General features: G+C 36.6%; 1 protein-coding gene across 4 annotated transcripts in view; it reads right to left on the bottom strand.

Annotated features, from left to right (window-relative positions):
* Positions 1 to 25,808, bottom strand: part of LOC129741244 (pleckstrin homology domain-containing family G member 5) — a 335,012-nt gene that overhangs the window by 42,292 nt on the left and 266,912 nt on the right. For 3 of the 4 annotated variants that reach the window (XM_055732958.1, XM_055732957.1, XM_055732956.1), the window contains 2 exons: positions 18,587 to 19,195; positions 9,154 to 9,254 (listed from right to left, as the gene is read on the bottom strand). In XM_055732958.1, the coding sequence (XP_055588933.1) occupies positions 9,154 to 9,254; positions 18,587 to 19,195 (710 nt within the window). The remainder of the gene's footprint in view (positions 1 to 9,153; positions 9,255 to 18,586; positions 19,196 to 25,808) is intronic. The other variant, XM_055732960.1, reaches the window with a different exon arrangement.

Here is a 25,808-nt window from a genome sequence, read left to right on the forward strand (position 1 = left end):
GTTTGGAGAACAACTTAATAATAATCTTTATTCTGACATTGTAAAGTAACGACTACTGAGATACTACAACCTCTCCCTTTTTCTTTTGAATAGTCACACCATTAATAGAGAAAAATCTCCTAAACTCTTCAGATGCAATAATGTTGGGATATCCAAATCTAGCAAACACTTCTCGCATTTTTGTGATAGTCAATTTGGCGGTTATTGAACTTTGAATCACTACTTCTAAGTATCTAGAAACAAAAAACATAAATGTAACCAAGATAAACCATTGATTTCAAAATAAAAATGATTCAACCTAGAGAAATAAGAGTATTAGTAAATGATGTGATCCTGGAATTTCAGTGAAATCAACTGCGATTTTATACCAAGGATAATCAGGCATTTCTGTTCTTTTAATTGGCTGTCTGTTGGAATTTGAAACAAGATCACAGCCTGAGCAATTTTAAACGAAATGTTCCACCATTTTGTTCATTTTAGTCCATCACACTTTTGTTCTAAGTCGACGTTTCATCAATGACATTCCTAAGTGGAGTTCATGAGCTAACTGAAGGATACGATTTTGTAAAGCACGTGGAATAATAAGTTTCCTATTATTCATCACTATGTTTCCATTCATTGATAAGCTTCCAAAGATTTATTTATACATTGATAAGGTTTTCGGCCAACGTTTCGGAGGGTATGGTAACCACTTTATTAATTCTTGGAGATCCGTGTCTTGAAGTGTAGCAGATTCAATTTCAATTTCACACGAAATTAATTTCTTTCCTGGTTCGTTTGTTCAATGGATAAGTCAATGTGGCCGTATCTGGGATGTATCTGTGCACAAAATTGACAAGACCAAGAAAGCTTCGAATCTCGGCACAGATCAAGCTGGTTCAAGTTTTTTAATAGCGTCGAGTTTATCTTGTGATAAATGATGATGTGTGCCTTGGTCAGTTATCGTATAACCAAGAAAATTAATTTCGGTAACATTTGATACAATTTTATCATTATTTATAAGTACATTGTTGTTGCTCGTTCAATTCAATTCTCGACTTGGCAGGTATCAAATATCGTCTATGAAAATAATACTCCATGGAAAATCAGCTAATATTGACTCCATTACTTTTTTAAATAGTTCTGGAGCAGCTTAAAGTCTAAACATGAGTCTTTTATAACGCAGTAATCCAAGGGGACTTATAAACGTTGTAATACAAAGACACTCTGAAATTCACTGAGGTTCCCCCAACATCAAGTTCTAAAAACTGTTTCTTTTTGTTAAGATGGAATAGATCGATTTCTCCACGAACTCTTGTAGGAGAGTTTGAACACTGTTCAAGCTCCCTGACATATCGTTTCTCTATATGATCCTCGATACCTCTCCAATCGACGTAGGCATCAAACATTCGGCGCCATTCTTCCCAACGAGCTGCCACACATCCTTCACCACATTCAATAAATGGCGATATTAATGGGTTTACCTGGGTATTTTTTTTTTAAATCAATGTTAATGGATCTTCAGTGAGTAAGTACATAGGAGGATGGAGGTGAACCCAATACAATTTTTTTAACATAAGTTCTCAATTTATGCTATAGCATAAATTTATGCATAAATTATGCCCTCCTCCTATGTACCTACTCACTGAAAGGAGGATGGTGTGTCAGATAATCATAGAATCATACCAAAATGGTTTTCCATGTTAAGTTTTTTCTATTTCTCGGATTTTGTAAAAAAAAAGTTAAATGTCAGCTTTCCCTTCCCTTCCTTTATTTCCAATTCTATCATCCCACTGCAAGAAAGGAATTGTTTGACATAAAAAAATTCTCTTATTAAAATACCATCCCATGCCAAATTTGGTTTTATTTGCGATGTAAATTCTTGAGTTATGCATAAACTTGAAAGGAACTACCAACCCCCTTCCATTCGCCCCTTTGAATGGAGGAGTGAGAACTTAATATTCATAAAAGTATTTTTTGTACTCAACAAATTTTGGATACCAAATTTTATTTCATTTGCTCTATTAATTCTCGAGTTATGCACAAAAATGTATGGTAGCCCTCCTTCCCTTTATATCTTTCCGCTGAAAAAATGGTGGGGCTTTTATTTATAATAGAAACATTTCTCGTATCCAAATACCCTAACATGCCAAATGTGGTTCAAATGTGCTCGATCAGATCTTCAGTTATACTGAAAATTGTAAGGGAAATCTCTTCTCCCCCTTTTCATCCACCTTTTTGAAGGATTGAGGGATACCAAATATTCAAAGAAGCATTTCTCGTACCCAAATATCGTTCCATGCCAAATTTGGTTCCATTTGTTGTTGTAGTTCTCAAGTTATGCAATAAAAATTGTATGGAACTTCCCTTCCTCTTTCCTTTCTCCCCGCTGGAAGAAGGAAGGGGTCTCAAACAATCATAAGAACATATCACGTTCCCAAATATCCACCCACGCAAAATTTGGTTCCATTTGCTTGATTAGTATTTGAGTTATGTAAAAATTAAAAAGGGGGCCCCTCCCCACTTTATATCTCCCTACTGTAATGAGGGAGGGATCTCAAATAATCATAGAAATATTTTTCGTATCCAAATACCTTCCCATACCAAATTTGGTTCCAATATCTTGAATAGTTTTCGAGTTATGTGAAAAATTGTATGGTAGCCCCCCTCCCCCCTTTCTATCAACCCACTGAGAGGAAATACCTAATATTCATTGAAATATTTTCCGTTCCCAAATACCACCCCATGCCAAATTTGATACCATTTGCTTGATTGGTTCTCGAGTTATGCAAAAAATTGTCTTTTGTTTGGAAGGCCCTTCCTCCCCTTCTTGTTAGGGAGGGGGTCCCAAACCATAATAGGAACCTTCTCCGGCCTCCAATACCCCCACCTGCCAAGTTTCACGTAAATCGGTTCAGTAGTTTCTGAGTCTATAGGGAACAGACAGACAGACAGAAATTCATTTATATATATAAAGATTGGTTTTTTTGACCTAAAAACTTCAAATCAAGATTTCTCGAAAATTCGACTAGGGATTTTTTTAAAAATTTGCCCAGAGGTGTAGAATTACCTAAGAAATCGAGCCCTATACTTGGTTTTGATGGTCACATTTTTTTATAATAACGGTCCAGGGGGGCACCGTGTATACTCTTTCTCTCTCTCTAATTTCGATTTCTTTTAAAAATTTCCTTTACAATCAGGTTTTACACTCGACTGCATGGTACAAATTACAATACTTTGGGTACCTAAAAGCGCCCACATTTCGAGAACCTAATTTGCCTCCAGCCAAGGATTTATTCCCGACTGCATAGAAATATCGAATGTTTCCACCCTTTGGGCAACTGTTCCGAGAATTTCCCGTTTTATCGGGTCTCGGAAACAGTTCCCACAATTCGAGAACCCTGCACTGTGTCTGAGGCACCTCCAGCCAGGATTTATTCTCGACTGCATGGAAATCTAAAGGTTTCCACACTTTGAGAACTGTTTCGAGAATTCCCGTTTTACTGGGTCTTGGAAACAGTTCCCACATCTCGAGAACCTTAAGCTGTGTCTGAGGTATTCCGCCGGCATCACAAGCTGGCACACACAATTTCAGATTTATGAAATTGTTTGAGAGAGAGAAAAGAAAAAAAAAACTTACCATTGGCCAACCATTTCTAAAATCTTAATTTCTAGTTGCTAGTGGATAAATCTGGATTGGAGAAATTTTTCGCTCGTCGCCAATTTGTAGAGACAAGACTTGTTGGTTTGGAGAACAACTTAATAATAATCTTTTTTCTGACATTGTAAAGTAACGATTACTGAGATACTACACAGCCTACCTTTTCATAATTGACTAAAAGTTTTTTTTATTTTGTTTTGTTTATATTTCATTTTCTTCTTCACAATTCTCTCTGGTGTTTTGGAGACATCTAGAGGCTCAACCAAAAAACATAAAATTGATTCAAAATGGTCGTCAGGACTTTACACATTTTTCAAGGCTTAGCTTGTACATCAGTTCATCGGTGTTTGCATCTACAGAGGGCTGCTTCAGGTTGCCCGGTGTTTGTAAATTAGGCGTTAAAAAGCACTATTTTCGGTAATCTTTTTAACATAACTCTGCAGTATCACATTTAACACACTTAAAATAATTGACAAAGTGGTGTATTTAAATAAGACAAACAACTTTGTGGAACATATTATTTAACTTAAAGTTAACTGAAAAAAGTTATTAATAATAAACTGATTTTTAGAGGTTAAGTTTCTTATTAAGCCTATAGTTTGGAGAATTGTTATTTAAGAGACTTGATATCTTAAACAAAGTTGTAGAAAATTTGATTTTAAACAAGTTTTTCGAAGACATCAAAGGGCTAAAACTTATAATTGTAATTGTATTTGTTGATTTATTACACACGAAAACCTTTTAGCACAGGCCTTTTTATAAGGTAAAGGAAATTTTAAGGTCAAGGAAATAATAGAGTAGTTAGAAATTTTATCTCACTTATAGGGAGATCAATCAGGAAAAAGTAATTTTTTATTATAGAACTGATTTTACTGACAAACTTTTCCGAAGACACCAGTAACCTAAAATGGGAACTAAAAAAGTTATAACCAACGATCACGTTTTTCGCAGATTGAAACATCCCAAGCAACCAAACGCCACATATTTACTTGAATGAAGGCGTTGAAAGTTACATATTGGCTGACAAAGAGGATCAACTGCCTAATTCCCTTCAGTGAACTTTATGTACTCATTAATGAACTTGAAAGTTGCAAAAGTGATGAATATGTACGTTGTATGTGACTTGTTTTGCCCAATTCCCATGAGTGAACTATATGTACTCATTAACGAACTTGAAAGTTGCAGAAGTGATCTATACTCAAGTCCCGTATAAGTCCATACGCTATAAGCTGAGCTTCGTACTAGCTGTCTAAAAGCCAGGCGACGAGCTCAACGGGCGAGAAACGAAACCGATAGAGAAACGAGAGGTGCCGTTTTCCGATCAGCCAGGGTGGCACTTAAGCGAGCTATTAAAACAAGCAAAGAAAACTGCTACAGAACGCTATGCCAGAGCGTAGATGATAACCCATGGGGCCAAGCCTATAGAGTTGCACTGGCGAGATTCGGTGGCCCAAGGTCGCCGACCGAAAAGTGTCCGGAAAAACTGAGAGAGATCGTTGCACATCTTTTCCCGCAGCATGGCCCGACGAAGGATCTTTTCCCAATTCGTGGAAAACGGCGAAGTTGGTGCTACTACCGAAACCTAGGAAACCCCCAGGGCATCCATCATCATTCAGACCCATTTGTCTGCTGGACACCCTTGGTAAGCTACTGAAGAGGATAATATTAAACAGGTTTATTATCTACACAGAAGGCGGAAGTGGACTGTCGGACAGACAGTTCGGTTTTCGGAAAGGGAGATCTACGGTGGACGCCATCCGTATGGTGACAGAGTACGCGAAGCGCGCATATAAAAAAAAGCAGACAGGTGTTCGTCACTGCGCCATTGTGACGATCGACGTTAAGAATGCCTTCAACAATGCCAGCTGGGAAGCGATAGCCAAAGCGCTTCACAGGATGCTTGTTCCCAATACTCTCTGCAGGATAATAGGAAGCTTCTTCGAAAATCGAATCCTGACGTACGAAACCGAAACTGGGTTACGATCTACTGCCCTAACAGCGGGTGTTCCACAGGGTTCCATACTCGGACCTGTGCTTTGGAATGCCATGTATAATGAGGTGTTAACGCTGAAACTACCAGCAGGCGTGCAGATAGTCGCATTTGCTGACGATATCGTGCTCATGATTACCGGCGAAACAATCGAGAAGGTAGAAGACCTTGCAACGGTGTCCGTAGAAAGGGTTGGCATCTGGATGGAGGGAGTTAAGCTTCAGATAGCTCACCATAAAACTTAAGTTCTGCTCGTGATTAATAAAAGAGTTGTGCCGCACATGGAGATTACTGTTGGAGGGCACACGACATCTTCGAAACAGCAGCTAAAATGCCTTGGAGTAATGGTCGACAATCGCTTAAGTTTTGGTGCACATGTCAAATACTGTTGTAAAAGTACATTGAAAGTCATAGATTCATTGGCCTGGATTATGCCGAACTGCCATGGTCCAATGAGTAGCAAAAGACGTCTCCTTGCGAGTGTAGCACTGTCGAAACTACGATACGGAGGAGCGGCCTGGAGCTCCGCGATAGAGGTAGAGCGCAACAGATCCAAATTACGGAGCACACATCGGTTGATAGCCGTGCGAGTTTCCTGTGCGTACAGGACCATATCAGCAGATGCAGCTTTTGTCATCGCGGGCATGATTCCCATCGACATAACTCTGGCGGAGGATATGGAATGTTACAAAGCAAGAGCTGTTAGAGGAGTGCGTAAAATTCAACGAGCAGCGTCAATGCTCAAGTGGCAGGAGCAATGGGACGCATCGAACAACGCAAGATGGACGCATAGGCTAGTCCCGAGACTTTCAGACTGGGTAAATCGGAAGTATGGAGAGGTCAACTTCTACCTGACGCAGTTCCTTTCGGGTCATGGGTGCTTTAAGCAATACCTTCATCGGTTTAAGCTTATCAGCTCGCCTTATTGTCCGGAATGCGTAGAGACGGAGGAATCGGCAGAACATGCTATCTTTGTCTGCCCCCGGTTCAATGCAAGGCGTCAACCTCGTCTTGGGCCTCGTATGACACTTCAATTCAAAAGCAACGCGATCTTAGAGCGCGGTATAACCCTAATCTGGACTCATACGTGTGGTGGGACTTAAAAGGTCTCACGTACTCAGCTACGATCTTTCCTGCAGCAAAAGGAAGCGGAGATACCATTCGGGGTGGTCGTGACGGGATTCTAGCTTGGTAGTTTCTCAATCGGCCATGCCTTGGAGGTTAGAAATCCTGCGGAAGTGGTTGCTGTGACGGGCGAGAGTTATTATGAAAGCTTTACCTAACCGGCACACGTTTCGGGGTCTTCCGTAGCAGTCTGAAGTTGGCGATAGAGGAAAAGGAGAAGGAGGAAAAAGGATAAAGCAGAACGATGATCAAGGAGAAATTGAGGAAAAATTGAAAAAGAGGAAAAGAGTGAGATGTATAAGTGCATGAGCACAGCCTACCCCTTGATGTAGTATTATAGGGTGAAACCAAGGGGCACATCTGGCACACGAAGCCCAAGGTGGTTTTTGTGGGACGAACCCACTCACGGCAGCAAACACCCGGCTGTTATGGTTTGTAGTCAAAGTTCCATCTTGTGAAAAAAAGTACCATATAAGTCACAAAAAGGGCACAAAAGTGCTCAATACGGGATTTGGTAAGTCACATAAAGGGCACAAAAGTGATCAAAACGGGATTTGGTAAGTCACAAAAAGTGCATTGATGTGCTTTCAAAATCAAGTCACGACTTCGAGTTTTAGTTTCAGTTAGAACAACATCTAGGCGTGGTCTAATGGTAGCGAGTTCGATTCTCATCACGAAGGTCGGGGTTCGATCCCAAAGCCAGGCAAGTTTTTTTTCAATAAGTAATTTAGTAATTGAGTGACCATTCTGATGGGATATATGTAGTACGGGTGGCCAAGGGTTCAGTTGAGATAGACTGAGATTTTTTGCTCATTTTGCGATTTTTTTGGAAGCTGAGTTAAGAGGCCGCTGAAAGCTGAATAGAAGATCATTAAGACTTATTTTGGAGCTTGAAAGTATCAATAAGAACTTAAATTTTGAGCTGCATAGAACGTACTTCATATTGATGATGGGGCTGAGTAAGCGTTTTTGTACTTGTTTTATGGGGCTTTTGGTTGCTTGGGATCTATGTGCCCGTTACTGGCATAAAGAGTCTTTATTAAAGACTCGAGCTCTAAGGCAAAATTATGCAAAACTACTACATACAAACATTCCAGCGAAACCAGAAAAAACATGTATGGCATTTTCATCTCATTGAATAATTCAACCTAGAAATAAGATAATAAAAACAAAATGCCGTCGGTAAGAATCAAATTCATAGCATTTTTCTACCTCATTTCCATACACACGCACAGCCGGGCAGCTTGGCCGGAGGTTGTTCGCCGGTGGTTTGAATCAAGGAAATGTTTTTTTCCTCTGTAGCTTGCCAATGCCGCCTTACATACGAACGCACAGCATTGACCGAGAGGATAAATTCAATCATTCATTTTTTTATCCTCCTTTAACTTATGATGGGATAGGGAGGAACTAAAAAATGTTTTTTTTTAAACTTTATTCAGCCATACGCAATGTGGTTACGCTGGGAGGTTAATGTCGGCGGTCTCAAATCGAATCATCGCCGCTGGTGTGAATTATGCCAATAACGTTGAAATATGCAAAACTCATGATTGGAGTAAAGGCTGAATTTTTGGTGTATATCTTTCCATGATAAATATAGGTTATTTTGTTTGGTAGGTTTATTACAAAAGGATAAATAAAATGAAAGAAAATCAAAAAAAATAATTTAAAAAATCTTATATATAAAAATGGAGGCATTTTCTTTGTAACAACATCACGTATGAATGGTCGGTCGGAATGAAGTGAAATTTGGTATCCGAGGGTTTTTTGGGTCAGAGATGGTTTGTATAATAGTTTCGAGAATCTCACTTTTGATGAAAAGGGGGTCCCCATACAAAGTTATCTCTTCTTCACATCTTATATATAAAAATGGAGGCGTTTTCTTTGTAACAACATCACGTATGAATGGTCGGTCGGAATAAAGTGAAATTTGGTATCCGAGGGTTTTTTGGATCAGAGATGGTTTGTTTAATAGTTTCAAGAATCTCACTTTTATGAAAGGGGGGTCCCCATACAAAGTTATCTCTTCTTCACATCTTCTTATATATAAAAATTGAGGCGTTTTCTTTGTAACAACATCACGTATGAATAGTCGGTCAGAATAAAGTGAAATTTGGTATCCGAGGGTTTTTTGGATCAGAGATGGTTTGTATAATAGTTTCAAGAATCTCACTTTTATGAAATTCATCTTTATTTGTTACGATTTCCATAAGAATCTATTCGCGAGCACGGTGCAGTTAAGGACGAATAGATGAAATTAAACATTTATTACGATTTATACTTTAGAAGGTAAAACGAAGTTTACCGGGTCAGCTAGTAATTTAATAAACTCTTCAATCCTGATTTGCCCGTTTCAATCTACAGAAATATTATAAAAAGAAAACAATTCAGGAATACTCACACTAGGCAGACTCCCTTGGTGGCAGGAATGAGAATCTCATCTCGGAAACCATTGTTGTCGCCGACCTCGAAATAGACCGAGAAATACTCCGAACTGGAAACCTAGACCGAGGTCGAGGTCGTGGAATTTGGCAGTATGGTTGGTCGGTTGGTTGGTTGGATCGTTGGCCGCCCCCCCATTATTAAAACATATCGGTTTGCATCGATCCATTAATTTCCAGTCCGATCGGATTCGGTCCCATCGCAGCCAGGGTGTCGCATAGTTCCGCACGGTTCAGCAATTTTCGCACGCATTCCAGGTGTTATTGATGGTAAATCGGGGGCGCCAGAGAGAGAGAGAAAGAGGGAGAGACAGAAAAAAGGAAACACAAAATTCATTAGTCATATTTCTCCATGAACAGAGTTTATGGTTGGCATCGGATGGCATTTTGCGTGTGTCCTACTTCATTCACTGGCGCGCGGGAAGAACATTCTGCACTACCAGCTGTAATAGGTACAACAGGACGCGTACAAGCTGTTTGGTACTATATTTTTTGTTGAATGTGATTCTGTTTGGAGGGAACACTCTGCTGTGGGTCCAGCGGATGACTAATTGCTTACCATTTAATATTCATACACTCATTATGACACTTTAAAATATGAAACCGTAATGCAAAGATTGCATATTTGAACCGAGGACTTTGGGAAATTAAATGCAACTCAAATGTGGTGGTTTCGCCTTTTGTTTAAAAAAAAAAATCGCAATCACTAACATGATTGATGCTTTTCAATTTGATTTCCACCCATGCCCATGTGGCGAAAATGTCAGCAAAATTTATTGCAATATAGATTCATCAATTCGGATTTATTGCAATGAGGTTTTTGACGGAGGCAGACGATTTTTATTATTTATGTTATTCTCATGCAAAAACACTGTGCAACATTTTCTAGATAGTCGACTGAAAACAACTTCTCTGTTCGCTAGTTTTGGATTTCGAATGATTTCAATTTTTTTCAAATAACTCACTATTAAGAGCAAATTCACTGGTGTTGGGAAAAAGTAGTAGAAATTTTGACATTTTGAAAATTTTACCATGCAAAAATGTTATCAAGATTTTGGGGCGTTGTATTTTTTACAACACTGTTTCTATTTCAGCCGTATGTGATAGAAACATTGCTATTTTTGCATCACAGCATGCGAAAATACAACACGTGTTGTAAAAAAACTAGAAGGCCACAGATCTTGAAAATGTTTTTACAAGGCAAAATTTTCAAAATGTGCCGTAAATGTCGAAATTTCTACCACTTTTTCCCAACACCAGTGAACTTGCTCTAAGCATGTTAAAAATACACCAAAAAGAACACAATTGTTCTAAAATAAATGGTTTTACCACCCGCTTTGATTGGATAATTTACAATTCTCAGATTGTTTTATTTCCGGACTTACACTAGATGAACAAAATAGGCATCATATCTCCATTGAGAAAGTCATGGTCAAACCATTTTTAAGACTTTTTCAAGTAAGGTTAGTTATAAACGAAATGTTGTTCACCCATTGTACCAAGTATAATTGAGTTATGTTTTCTTGCCCAAAATATTAAATAGCTTTTTTTTTTATTCAAAATCACCATTTATCGATGCTGACAACACTCCAACAACATTCTTAAGTAAGTAACAAAGAATCAAGACCACATTTTAATGATCGGTTCTAGATTCTACCCAAGTAACCATAAGCACTTAAAATTAGCACTAATCCTGCCCTAGCGTCATCTATTAAGCTTGATTCTGCGCATCATGTTAGCTATGTGAGCCAAATTTGGCGCAATAAACTGCTACTTTAGTGCAGAAACTGGTAAAACCCTATAAAAGCACTGTAGAAGCATTGTTTGATGCTACAGCGTTGGCGGGCAAAATGCTGGGAAAATGCAAATGACGTTCAAATAAAGTACGATCATGCAGGATTTTTTTTTTCGTTTTTTGTTTGATACTAAATTTGTCTTTTGTTTATTTACGCTTATGCGTAATAAGGGGATCTCTCGGGTTGAATTTCCTACATGAATGTTTTTTTTTATTTTTCGGTTCAATATAACCTGGAATAGAACTCATGACATCTATGGCTCGGACATTTTTCAGTGACTCTGCTTGTGGACCCATCAGGTCCGCGTTAAATCTTTGAAAAGCTCCCTATTTGAATCAAATTTCTAACAACCGGTGCCCTAAATTTGCCAATATTCAGATTTAATTAATGCTTATGTCCTTTGGCCTAATGCCACTGTAGTGCTTACATAGAACTAAGCATTAAAGCATAGGTGGCCTACATTTTCAGGTGGCGGGCCAAATTTAAGAAATGTAATTTGTCTGCGGGCCAAGAAATTCTTGTCAGCAATTTTTTTCCTTTCATACTTTTAAAGAATGTTTTCAACATATTTAATTCAATAAATTAAAAAAAAAAAATGCATTTAAAAGTTGCGAAAATATTCCAGAGTTTGAAAGCGAACTGACTCATGGTATTTTCATACTTTATTTTGATATGTTTATGATATGCTGATTTTTTTTTATTTTATGCTGTAATTTAAACACAAAAAAAAAAATTTTAAATCTTAATAAATAGCGAACATCTTCCAAGTACTCAACAAAGGACGTTTGATAGACATTTGCAAAATAGTATGGGAATAAATTAACAATCTCAAGATTGTTTTTCTTTTAATTTGATGAGCCATAACTTTTATAAGACTCAAAATAAGTGCTTTGAACTCGTTCAGTTGTGTTATTCAAATAAATAGGAAGTTATTTTGCTGAATGAATTATTTCCCTGGTCTTTATTACATTTGTTTTTAAAATGAAAACATAGCTTATCTAAAATTTTAACAGTTTTGAGAAAAGGAGATCTGCAACCCTATTTTGAAATTTTGATAATTTTAGACTTCTTACGAGTCACATAACAAAAGTAAAAATTTGGATTCTGAAAATTTGTCCAGAGCTATACAAAAATGTAAATAGCTTAAAATATTCAAAAATTTATCACGTGAAGGAAAGACTTCTTCCAAAAATCGTGATGGCTTATTGTTAAAAACAATTGCAAAAAGTTTTCAAGATGGGATAGCACTAAGGTCGTACTTTTACCACACCATACTCTATATAAAGGAGATATGATCCAAAACAGGAAAGTTTGATAAAAATTGCGATGATTTAAAAATCACAATTCACATAATTTGTTTCCTTTCCGATATAAAATATCATTATCTTAAAAACTATGCAGGATAGAAGTCTTTGAGTGAGATTTTTTTTCTTTTCAAGGATGTGATAATGTTTTCATGTGTTTTTAAGTGAATATCAAGCCTGGCAAATTTTGAGCCGGGTATCGTTCAAATCAATTTATTCACACTTCTGCGATTAAACTTCTATAAACTGTCAAAAATTTTAATGAAAATAATCCTGTGCTGTAAAAGCAGTTTTGTTATTATCAATTTGAGTTGAACCCACAATTTTTTTAACATTCTTAATAGGAAATATTTTTTCAATTTGTACGAAAATTTCGACATAAATGACAATTTTCTTGGTTCTAGCTGAAATTCCCAATTTTTTCCGGTTTCCTCGAATGAATTCCATGAAATGGGTAATTTAATCTTTTGAATAAATTTATACGTTCGTACGGATTCTCAGATCGAATGAAGCAACTTTATACTACTAGCTGAGAAATTATTCGATTCTAATTCTAAAAAGCGGAAATTTTAAATGAATTCAAAGATTTTTTTTAAATTTTCAATTAACAAGAATTTTGAAAAAAGATCTTGCTCCGTTTTATAAGTATCATTCTTGTTTCATAAGATTGAAATTTATCAATGCAACGCAGGACACAAATTGACGTTCGCGGGCCACGGTGCATCCATTCTTAAAATTTTTAGTTTTGCTTCATTACTTTTTAATGAACGCATCCTGAAAGCCTAAAGAAAGGAAAAGAAACTCCCTAATCGGACCTTGAGTGTCAATTTTACACTCTTCGCTTAAACTTAAACCTGCTATACCTCTCTTGGTTCTAAACCGATTTTTACAAAATCTATAGTTTTAGAAACCTCAGACAACACTTCAGTTTTCCATATTCAAAGTCTGAGAAGAAAAACCGAAAAGCATGCTTCGGAATAAAAGACTGTAGATCCGCTATGAAGAGCTCAACAAAAAAATCACTTGGTGTCCACACATAATTTTTGACAAATTTTCGAAGGTTGTTGTTTTTTAAGCTTTTGTCAATTAGCAATTGCTCAGATTTTGTTGCACTTAAATTCAAACTTTGCTTTGGATTTTGCAGTATATTTACGCAAGATTTTGTAGCATTATAATTAAGTTTGTGTAGCTATTTGATTTTGAGCGTGTAGTCCTACCATGTGAGTGAAAAACATACCAAAGAATGAGTGTATAGAAATAAGAGTGTAGCCGTCAAACGCCCACGTGGAGAAAACAACATAAACAAAGAGCAACGATCAACAACAATCATCAACAAGCAACCAGAACAAGAAAACGGTTAAGCGGTTAGATTCGCCATCGCGGTGAATAAAAAGTGCCTGCTATCATTGGTGTACCGGAACCGAAGCCGATTAAGGACGATATCCCGGATTTGCTCAGTGAAAAGGTGAGACAGCACGATCACTTTAATCGGATCAGATAAACCAATTGAGATTCCTCCAAATCCCAGACAACTGATTGTGAGCGACACGTAGCAGCATCGACCGAGCCAGCACCGACAAGATTCAACCTGTGCGGAAGCAACGGTAAAAGCAGTAAGGATTCATTTTGTGTTTTATCTAAAAACTCGCCTCTCATCGTAGGTTGATGTTAGCGTTGTGCTGAGAGAAGTAGAGCGCGAAAGAATATTTGAAGCAGCGCAAACCAGGTAGTAGGGTGAGTGAAGCAAATTGAAAATCCCCTCCTACAAATGGTGTTAAGACACTTTCGACCTTACAGAGCACACACGGAACTGCTGCCCTGGGATTTACCCATCCGACATTGGGAATTGAAGGTGCCGGAAGAAAGCGACCCCTAGCGGGTGAGTAGCCAAATTACTGTGCTGAAAAGTAGTTTATGTGAAGCCAAAATTAACAATCGGCAGGTCGTTTTTGGGAGCTGAGAAAATCGCTTTTCGGGACTCGATTTTCGCCATCTCGGTTTTGCGAGTCCCGTTTTTGCGAAATCAAGCTGCGGACGTGAGGAGAGCGAGCCGGAAGTCGTCGGAAGTGCTCCGGGCAGCTGCGGTACGCCCGTCGAAGCAGTGCAGCCAGGCAGGGTTGCCAGTAAACCGGATACGACTGCAATACGAAAATTAAAGCTGTGATACACCTGTGCCGTCCAAGCAGCTGTGATATGATTGTTGTTATTGTTTTGATGTTATGGTAGGAACGGGCCCGTGAGTAATAATGTAAGCTAGCATAAGTTTTGAAAATGTCGTGTATTAGTAAATAATTATAATAGCTACAAGTTTTGGGTTTTGAGTGTTTGTGTTTTGGGTTGTAGTTAGCCGTGCAGCACACACTGAAAGTCAGTGGTGCTCAACTTGTTTCAATTTTCTCAATAAATCTATATTCATCAAAAAGGAAAATTCATACCGATTCTAGTGATGTTGTAGAAATTGCAAATTGATAAAAAGCTCGATTAACAGCTGCCTTGGAAAATTCGTCAAAAATTCTGTGTTTCGAATTTTGACAAACTAAAAATGCAAAAATGTGCCAAATTACGTCAACTTTTCAATTCTCTTTTCAAAATTTATCTGGTGTGACTTAGACAATTATGACGGATCACTGATTGAAAAGAATGGCTCTACACCACTTTTTTACATTTTTGTGGTCATGATCTAAAAAAAAAATAAAAAATGTATTCATTCTATTTTGCAACGTAGGGTAAATGATTTTGAGTGAATTTATTTAATTTTCCTAAGATCTAGGCAATGATTATTTATGAATCTTTTTGAAATGTAAAAAAAACACTTTTTCAAGATCTTGTCATACAAGATTTGTGATTTTTGCTAAAATTTATGAATTAAAATAATGATATTAGATGCTTTAAAAACATACACCTTTTCTGCTGCAATTTTCACCAATCTTTGTTGAATTTGAACCACAGAGAACCAGAGAATGGGCCCCGAATAAATATGTGTCCAATCCGTGTGTAAGAATTTGAATCGTCGGCCATTTTAAAACCGTTAAAATTGGCCTAAAAACAGCACCATCTAGTGACTCTTAGCTAAGTGACTCAACTGTTGTTGTCGATTTTTTTTGTCAACAGTTGAGAACACTCAGAACATAAATACCCCAAAATTTACTTCCAGGTCGCACCAAAACAGAGTTCAGCTAGTTTTCTTTTTTTGGGGTGTAGAAAAAGCAACATAATGAAATTTGCAGCAGGAACTATAAGCTCTTTGAACGAAATCATTTTCTTTTGGCAATGTTGCCTTATTTGGTACTCGTTTTGTATTGAGACACTGATTTCTTTTGAGAAAAAAAAGCAAACATTATTTAGTTGTTTGAAGAGAAAGTTCATATAAGATTTTAATTATGTGTCTGTTTTAATATGAATTATAATTTCAAAAATAGTTCAGTCAACATTTGCCGCAGGATTTCTGTATGATGTTTTAATTTATGATACCCCTCTAATGGATAAACTCCCCTTTTTGTTTAGGATCAGATTTTTTTAAATCAAATTTCACTCATAACGAAGCATTTCAAATCCAATTAATCGAAAGTATTGCGAAATTCTAGCATGTAAACATCGCGTCATTTCTGCCAGGATTGGACTTTAGTACCTACTTCCGAAAATATTCGAAAATTGGAATAGCTTCTTAATATCGAATTTGGCCAGAGCAAAGTTATTACATGGAGGTTACCCGGACACCTAAGAATCCAAAGAATTTCAGGGAATAGCAAAAGGCATTTAAAAGCAACTCGATATAAAGTTTTATAAATTCTTCAAATATTACCCCCTTCTATTATACTTATTACAGATATCCGATAACACCATGCGCCAATTTTTCATCAATCCTACCGAGATAACAATTTTGTGAAAAAAAAGAATACTGAACGAATTTTTAAATTTGTGTTCATCATCGAAATTTATTCTAAATTATAAAAAAAAATTCAATTTAGTCTTGATGAAGTGAATTTCATGTCGACAAAAACAAACACAGGCCAAAAACTGAAAAACCATATACAATTATTTTAATACCCGTTTGAGTGACTGAAAATAAATTTGGCTTTGAGCGCATTTTTCATTCGTTGAAGGTACTATCGTCTGAGCGTGTAGAAAAATGGAAAAAATAAAAGTACCGGTAACGACATCTGGTGGCTCTTAGCTAAGTTGCAAAAATGGCGTCGTTTATTTTGAAATCACGGTTGGTATTTTTACACACGTTTGGGGCTCCAGCCCGAACTCTGGTTCTCTGTGTTTGAACCTCAATTTATGTAACCCTTGTCCGTTGTGAACTGTTTCTTAATGATTAAAATGGTAGAAACACTCATAAAAAAATTATTCGGATTTTTATTACAAGTTTTCCATCAATAAAAAGTTATTGTGCCACAGAACACAGAATTTTGAAGTATTCAAAGATTTCACAGATTTTTTTTAAATTTTTAATGGATTTTCAAAATTATATTTTTGTTGGCCAATATAAAATCTAGATTTTTTACTTTGAATAAGAAAAATATGATAATATTGTAAATGTAAACTGATTTTTCCCAACTAAAATATAAATAAGACCGAATTTATCATGAATTTTCAATGAAATTAAAGGAAATAGCATCACAGAAATCCACCACAGAATTTTTGGATAAATTCACAAAAAATCTGAATTTTTTTCCTCAAAAAACTTTCATTTAGAGCAATGTACAAACCGGGAAGCGGCAATGTTTTACAAACCGTGTGGAGCACATCTCTTGGATTTTGCGGTGATTAAAACTAAACTCTAAAAAATAACTAAAATTTGATTTTAGAGAATCGACTCTTTCAAATAAGATACAGCGAATCAAAATGAAAATTGGATATCTTCTTAATGTTGGAAATAAATTTTAACTGATATTTTGCGAACAACTTTGGAAAGCTAAGTTTCTGTTAATTTTTGAACTCGTTTATCTTTAAACATGAAATTTAATAGAAGTTTTCACAGCTACACACAGATAAGGATAGAGATCTATTAAAGATGTTTACAGTACAAAATGGTTCCGCTCAAGATCGTATCTTAGTTCCACTAAAGATCAGCACAGTTCCGCTCAAGATCATTTACCCTATAGCTTCAAACTTCAGCTTTCTTGAACACTAAGTGACATTTTTTTTTGTTGAGCATTCGAAGCTGATCTACAATCCTTTTCCGAAGCATGTTTTTTACGATTTATTTCTTAGACTTTGAATAACGAAAAACTGAAGAGTTGTTTGTGAATATTGTATGAAAAATATATTTTAGGTATATGACAAGGTTTTCAAAACTATAATCTTTGTAAAAATCGGTAGGGAAACAAGAGAGATATGTTGATTTGCGTCAGCAGTGTCAAATTGACACTCCGGGGACTTTAACGGGTAAAAATTTCAGGGACGGATAAGGGTTAAAGCGCATTATGTAATTAGCATGCAAGTGTTGCATATCACCATTGAAAAGTTTGGTCTTTTTTAACCTTCATAACTTTTTTATTGGACTTCTTATTCAAATGTAGTCTACGAGTACAATGTTTATAAAAATTGGCTAAAAGAAACCAAAGTTATGAATGAAAAACTGGTTCCACCCGAAAAATTTTTTGCAAATTTCCACACAAACTTCAGGCTCGTTGCGGGTTGTCGGGATTTCTGCTAGGCCTATTTTAATAAGTTGAGTCTAATGTCAGTGAAATTTCAGATTTTTATTTATACTAGGAAAGATGAAGGCCCTGAATCACAACCAGGACAGTGTTCTAAACGCTCACGGTTTAATCGGTAAATAATCTGAAGACTGAGGCGTAAGGTTACTGGGTAATTTTGTAATAAGATTGGTGATGCGATTGGTTGTCTCTAGAATAGGATGTCTTTTACAGTGATAAAGTTACGTCACGCGAAATTCTTTCAGGAGTTTCTATTTGTACCCTTAAAGCAAAGTGCTTTATTAATTGAATTGAACATAAAACTAGCGAAGTAAGAAGTTGTTTTTTTTATATTTTTGCGTTGCACTGTGTAATATATGTATAAATATATGTATGCAGATATTAGCACTCAAGGGTGGGTACCTAAGTACGTGGAATTTTACTGTAGGCTCTTATTATTATCATTTCCAAAAAAAAACTGTAGCTTTGATTTTTTCAAAAAATAAAAAACAAACGGAGAACATGCTAATTTAGAATAGGGGTTATCCTTAGAATGTGGCGAGAGTGGGCAAGAAAAGCAAAATCTCGTAACGGAATTGTGCCAAAAGTTCTACTAGAAGCCGACACGGGTGGATGCTTTCTACTTACTTGACTTCGTGTCAGTACCGGCTTTTTGCGCTCTCGATGCAGAAAAGAAGATGATTTTTTCTTGAGCGATGCAGACGCTGACAGAGATTTGCTCTTGGGGCAGGACGGAGACGAAAGGCAGCAGGTTTGGTTGGAGGTTTCGTTGCTGGTGGTGCTGCTGGCGATGCTCTCATTGCAGACCCCCCCATTGGGACCTGCCGCTTCGTCTGGTGTCGCTGCCGGCTGAGAGATTGGGTACTTGGGAAGCGTTTCGTTTTGAGCGGTTCTGGGAAGCGCCTGCCGGTTGTTGTCGCCGCCGCTTGAACTCGACCCTGACTCGGGCGGACAATTCCCATCTCCGCTGTCGTAGGCCGGGTTGATGCAGCCGCCATCGCTGTCACTCAAACCGATCAGGGCACTGCCAGATGTGCCGGCAGCAATCGTTGGCATCGAGAGGGGTGACGGAATTGCTTCTCCTGGGCTCGGGCCTTCGGTGCTGCTCTGGTAGGACACATTGGCTCCACCGGAGTCTGGACAACCTACGAGGAAGCCCCGGGGAGTGCCGTAGCAACCGGTAGCCGATCCAGTGGCTGATGCAATCGATGTATTGGACGTATCCGAGTTGTCACTCTGCGGTGATGGATGTGGTTCCAGTATTCAAGAGCGAACGAGCGGTTTTTTTTTATTTTCATCATCGCACCATCAGTGAAGTAGGTACCAATTGTACCGGATGGTTTTTGATTTGCGTTATGCAGCCATGGATGTGCGGTTGCCATAAAACCATCCGGAAAGCGCCAATGCCGAGCAAAAATCGTTGTTCATTTTTTGTGGTTGTTGTAACGTTTGTGGTTGATTTGAAAAGTTTACGAAGTGGAAAATTTATTGCAATCCAAAACACACACACATACGAAAGCGTTTCGAGAGAAGGAAAAAAGAAATGCAGAAAAAGGAAAAGAGTGATTGAAGAGAAGATTGCTTGTTATCAGAATGCAAACTACGAGTCGTAAGTAAATATTCAAATTGTGAGTTGAATTGTTATCAAAATGTTAAAAATAACAGATGTCAAAAAACAATTTTTTTAAATATAATCTTTCAAAATTATTTAAAGATGGTAAGTGAGTTTATATCTTATCAGCTTAAGAGGAAAAACTCCTGAATATCCTTGATACTTACCACAACTTGAAAATATTTTAGATGAATAATTGGTTGATAAGAGCATTTGTGTTTTAATTGGAAATAGACCGCAAACTTCTTTTTTTTCTAATATGTCTTTATTAATCTTTTAATCATAACATTCAAATGATATTACTACAGTAAATTAAGTGTTCAGATCAATTATGATCAGTTCAACTCTATTATTGAGTAAATTATAAACTTTTTTTATTTGACTTAAATTCGCTGTATAGCAGTAAAGTATTAGATGCATAGGAGAATATCCTGTACAGCAAAAATAACTTGCCTAAACTATATCCTTAATACTAGTTTAATTGTAGAGAGAACGAATCACTGCGATGAAAGATTGCATCGATTTGCCTCTGAATTTAGAGATGATTTTGCTGGCCATCTCTTTGATCGATTCAATGTCTGCAATTCGATGAAGCTCTTCGGTGCTGTACCAAGGTGGATGCCGCAGAATCAATTTAGAGCCTTGTTCTGAATCCTCTGGATGGATTTCTTCCTAGTCGCGCAGCAGCTAGACAAAATAACCACAAACGTCTTGTTGAAGTTATCACAGGACCAAACTGATGATTCGTATTTGAAAGATTTTTTAGCGGAAGTCAGCTGAATACCATTCCTCTCCAAAAGCTACATGCTGAATGTTTTGGGGTAACGAAAAGAATTTTTATGATAAAACACATTAAACACACGTTGAAGAACCCAACACGGAAAAAAAAGACCACAGTTGTTCTAATTATTTATACCAATCATCTAAACTCGCTTATTTTGAAATACTCAGAGCCCGGTTGCATTTTACTCAGACATCGCCTTTTGTATGACGCAGCCGTCGCTTGATCTAAAACGACTTTTCCCGAGTTTTCCTAAGTGAAGACTTCTCAGACGACACGAAAATTGGCACTCAACGAATTCGATTGTATGGAGGCGACAACTGAGTAAAAATTCATCTGTTTGCACAAGTCACCCGGATTTGTTTGTGTTCGCCAACAGAAAATCAGAAAAATAATATGGTCATTTAACCTTTTTATTAGTAACTAGCTGACCCGTTGTGCTTTGCTACACCTTCCGCCCCGGAAATTAATTTAATTTGTAAAAATTTATTCAAATTTAGATTTTAGAAAGCATTTTTTTAAATCAAACCTCATAATACTTCAGAACCAACAACTTTGAAATGAGAGCTGCAGCTGCAGTTCTGAATTGCAATTCAAAGATGGTATATATTATTTACTGAAACTTGAACTCTAAACTCGTTTTTCAAGATCTGAAATTTGTACTCTGTACCCAAAAAAAACCTTTTTAAATATGGTCCCTTCTTTGAAAAGCTCTTTATCTTAAATTTATATGGGAGCTCTCTCATCTTTTTCAATCTTGTCCCCCACTGCTTGAAGAAGGTAGGCAAATTAAACCGGCTCGATACCCAAACAGCACTTATCATGGTAATGAAAAATATATTAAATTAGTTATGTATTAAATACAGTGCAAATTTCTTTTTTTTTTAAATGAATTTACTACGGTAAAAATATATATATTTAAAAAAAATATCAGTTGCATCACTAAATAAGTTCTCAGCGTTTTTTTTTTAAATTTTCTCTTTGAAAGTCAAATATTCAAAAATGTTGGCAAAAACAAATTTCTAAGTTTACATTTGTCCCGTATATTGAGGCAAGTGTCATTGCAAAGCTTATTTACAGATGCGTCAGAGTAATGGCTTTAAAATGGATTTAATACGAATTCCTGCTTTTTGTTCTATCAAGTTTCACTGATATATCTGCAGTATTCCTGTAATATAAATTTATGTTTGTTAATCCACTTTTAACGAATGCTGTTCAAAGGGAATGACCTTCATTTACAAAGACATTTAAGAATTTTCAATAACCGCTTCAGTTTCAACATTCGAAATACCCATTCTGATCTTTCCAACATATTGAATCATTTTGAAGATGAATTTCTTAAAAGTTCGACGTTTGCCCTTGCCCCACCGTGTAAGTTGACAGAAGGGAATATTGTTTTTAACATTTTAAGGGTATACTAAAAATTTCTCTTAAAAATTTTGCTTCCAGTTGAATATCAGTTCTAAAGTCTCGCTTTTCAAAAACGAAGCGGATCAAAAGTCTCTTATATGCAGCCATGTAACACAAAAACACTTTTCATGTTAAGTACGCACTTGAATTGGTATGTAAGCAAAAAGTACGATGGTTATTTCAGAATTATTTCAAATAAAAAGCTCCCACCTTCATTTCTAAATTCGTTTCAGTTGTGTATTTGGGCCGAAGTAACAATTTCTAGAAAAAAACATATTTTTTAATTTTTTTTAACAGAAAAAGTTGAACGTTTGAACATGTTCTAATGTTCCTTGAATGAAAATTCGAATGCTAGGGTAAATGTACCCGAACTTGGCCCCTAAGGCATGGTTGACTATATTTCCCATGATTGTAGTCTTCCTGTAATATGTACCTTCAAAAGTCCTTAGACAAATATGATTGCTTACTAGTCTGAAATGTAGTAAAAATATATCCTAGCTTTAAAGCGGTGGATAATTTGAGATAAACCTGATCAAACTATTGATTGAAATGCTCCTTATTGTGGCCCCCGTTCCGAATTGTGGCCCTTTATGAGTTCCTTAAATTGGCCGCCTCTAGAAGAAATTTGCCTCACTAATACAACAACAGCCCCCACGAATTCGTTGATAATATCCTGGAAGGAAGCACAACAATGTTCTGTGTTGTTTTCAAAAAGTCGAAAGTACGAAATGTCAACCAATTTTTAGAATTGATATTTGCGTGCAGAATTCTAATCTTACGTAAAAAAGTTTCACTTGTTTGTTTCAGTTTTTGATGTGTTTAAAATTTCTATTATCAGAATGACAATCTAGAACAAATAGGTTCCACAATATTGCATTGGTTAACATAAATATGTTTATTAACCGAGCAAACAAATCGTTTGTTCAATTTTTTAAAATGAAATCATGATGGATCTGTTCCCATTGAAGTTAACATACGATAGTGAATGTTCATGTTTTTTTTATTCCACTCCCATAAAAGGAGGAGAGACATTTTAAAAACCATTATGCTCCTTGCCTCGAGCAAGCTAAAGCTAAAACTCAAGTAAGCGAACGATTCTTTGAATCATACCTACATATTTAAAATGTCGCCCTTAGGAATTTTCTAGCAATCGTTTGAGTACACCCGGATAGCGAAACAAGACAAACTATCGCTCACTCCAGCCAGCCTGATAGAAATAGATTGCATCTCACTCGTTCGTTTGGGGACTATAGCCAATGGAAGCGAACAACAAATTTACAAGCTGGGTGAAATTCAAGCTGCATCCCACTAGCACTCATGCAAAATCATCATCCAAACTCGGCAGCGCTTCCTTCGCATATTCCTTTCCTAAGGAAAACAAACGTCGTCACCTCTGCTGATGCACAGTGATCCATAATATAAAACAAACTTGGTCAAAATATTATTTTTGATTCACATGAAATTGAAAACAATAAAATTTAGCTCTTATCAACATAATTTTTCAACATTGTAATGCAATTACTTTTTTTAAAAAACATAATATTTAGAATGTCATAACTTGAACTTTGTAACCATTCCTTTCAAAGCGACACATATACAGCAAATGTTTATCTCCAGCACAAATAAAATGAAATCAAAATACGTTGAACCTTATTTCCAATTGTAGATGTTTTTTTTTTAAGCATGGATAAAGTTACTTCAACGTTGAGATCCAAGATACCGATTCGGATCCGAATCCTGTTGATTTCGTGCTCAGAAGTTGAGAGGAAAAGTTCTAGAAATTTACCAAAAAAAGGGCAGCTACACTTTTAGTATTATGATTCCAAGTAAGATGCCAAATACGCTTAAGAGATAAATAAATTGATTATGGTCCAAAATACATTTATGGTATTTTTAAGTTATTTCAATCATTCTTTTTACTTTCGACCGGTTTTAAATTTCCAGACCACTGTGCACTAACGGCCGACGATTCGGCTGCCGGCTGCCGGCTACCGTCTGCCTGCTGATTTCGTTCTCACACATACATACAAACCTCAATTAGTGGAATTTCATGCCAAGATTAGGCGAAAAAAATGTTTATGTTTTCTTCAATTTTAGATCAAATATGTACGTTGTTTGGAGTAGGTTATAATTTTATATTTTTTGCCACGTTTTGCTGTAACCAACGGTATTTTTTAGTGATTTTTTCATAGGGAAGTGTGTTTTTAAAATCGATCCGAAGGTGGCAGATGCACTAGCAAGGTAGGTTCATTTCAGATTTTTACCGAAAATCGTAATTTTACTTCCAGTTCGTCATGTGAAAAAAAATTATTACGCAGTAATTTTGATTCAATTGCGGACAAATGCTATGCAGAATGTAGACAAATGCGATTTTCTTTTATGTTTGATTTATTTTATATTTTTAGGCATATGTTTGACATATAAATTACCAAAATGCATTTTGGCATGCCAAGATAAGGAGCATGCCAAGTTAAGGCTCACTTTCCCTACCTACATTAACATGAACTAAATATGGAAGTATTTTTCAAATCTTTAAATTGGTTTTGATTCGATTGATAAAATACCAATCCGTGTCACATCTAAGCGTCATTTATTACCACGTGCTGTGTACAAATCTAATAAGCAAGAAAAAACATATCTAGGTTGCATATCGCCCCCACGTGTTTGAGAAACAGGCGCCTTATTGTTAAATTTTCCAGCAATCAATGAACAGTGTGCTTTGGTTACTATCCTCTTGCGACGACGTTTGCTCGCCCATGGAGACGAAAAACAAACCCCTCAAAGAAAATATGCTTGGTTGAGAAATACGCGCCAAAATATTCCTACTGATCAGTATGCTATGCCTGGGTTACTTTCCTTTTGCGACGCCTCGACCATAGAGACGAAAAACAAACCACCGAAAGGAAAAAAAAATCTCAAGAAAATGGATGTCATGACTTTAATTTGTTTCGAAAAATTACAAATTTTGTATGGAAGCCTCTCCTTTCTTAAGTCGGATGGAGTTTTGACTATTACAGAAACCATCCCCGGCCTCAAAAACCCTCAGATGCCAGTTTTGACGATGATCGGTTCAGTAGTTTTCGAGTCTATAGGGAACAGACAGACAGACAAACATTCATTTTTATATATTATGTGTATAGCACCAAACCGAATAGCGACAGTTTTACTAGCGACACTTTTTACAAGCGAGATTCCTGTCACTCGAAGGCTTGTTATTCTTTTTTTCAGTCCAGTAGGCGATTTTCATGTAGTGCATAAACTTTGTTTATGTTATTTACTGTTGATTTTCCTTAGGTCATCAATCGCATACTCCAAGTCTCCTTGGAAACTCACTATACGTCGTTATGATTTCCAACGTCGCGACGTATGCGCCGTGTCGCTAGTAGGCAAAGCTGCTATGATTATTAGCGCTCATATTTTGGTTTACATCTGCATGTATAATATATAGATTGAAGAAAAACCACGCAAGCTCCATCCAATTACAGGGTATATTGATGAAAATTAACCAGAAATCCCCCGGCTGTACTATCTATTGGTGCATTGGAAATCATCCATGTGAGCGCTTCAAATAGATGCGCGGAAGAGTCTAGGAATGGAAGTTCTAACCAGCTGGTGGCTACGAGGTCCTGGCACAGAGGTCCTGGTTCACAGTTCAATCCGTTATGGAAAAATAAGTGCAGGCGTATGTTAAGAAAATCCAACTTTATGATCAAAATGTGAAATGTGATTCAAATACACAACAATGTTTTTTTTTTAAATAAAAGTTTAGGAGGTTTATTTGTAAATAATGATGTTTAATAAATCGAAATATTTTATTAAACATCATTATTTACAAATACATCATTTCCCTTGATAATCTTACTTGTTTTAATGATTCTACCAAGAAAAACCGATGAAAATCATTTGCGCATTCTGAGTAACTTCGACCAGTTGTCGCGAAAAGGGCATTTAGTCAATTCTGAGTAAAGGCCGTTTAGTTAGATCTGAGTAGGTGCGGTTTTGGCGACAACTGAGTAACCGTCACTCTGAACTGAGTAGCTGAAAGT

The sequence above is a fragment of the Uranotaenia lowii genome, chromosome 2 (genome assembly GCF_029784155.1).
Source record: "Uranotaenia lowii strain MFRU-FL chromosome 2, ASM2978415v1, whole genome shotgun sequence".
NCBI classification, from domain to species: domain Eukaryota; kingdom Metazoa; phylum Arthropoda; class Insecta; order Diptera; family Culicidae; genus Uranotaenia; species Uranotaenia lowii.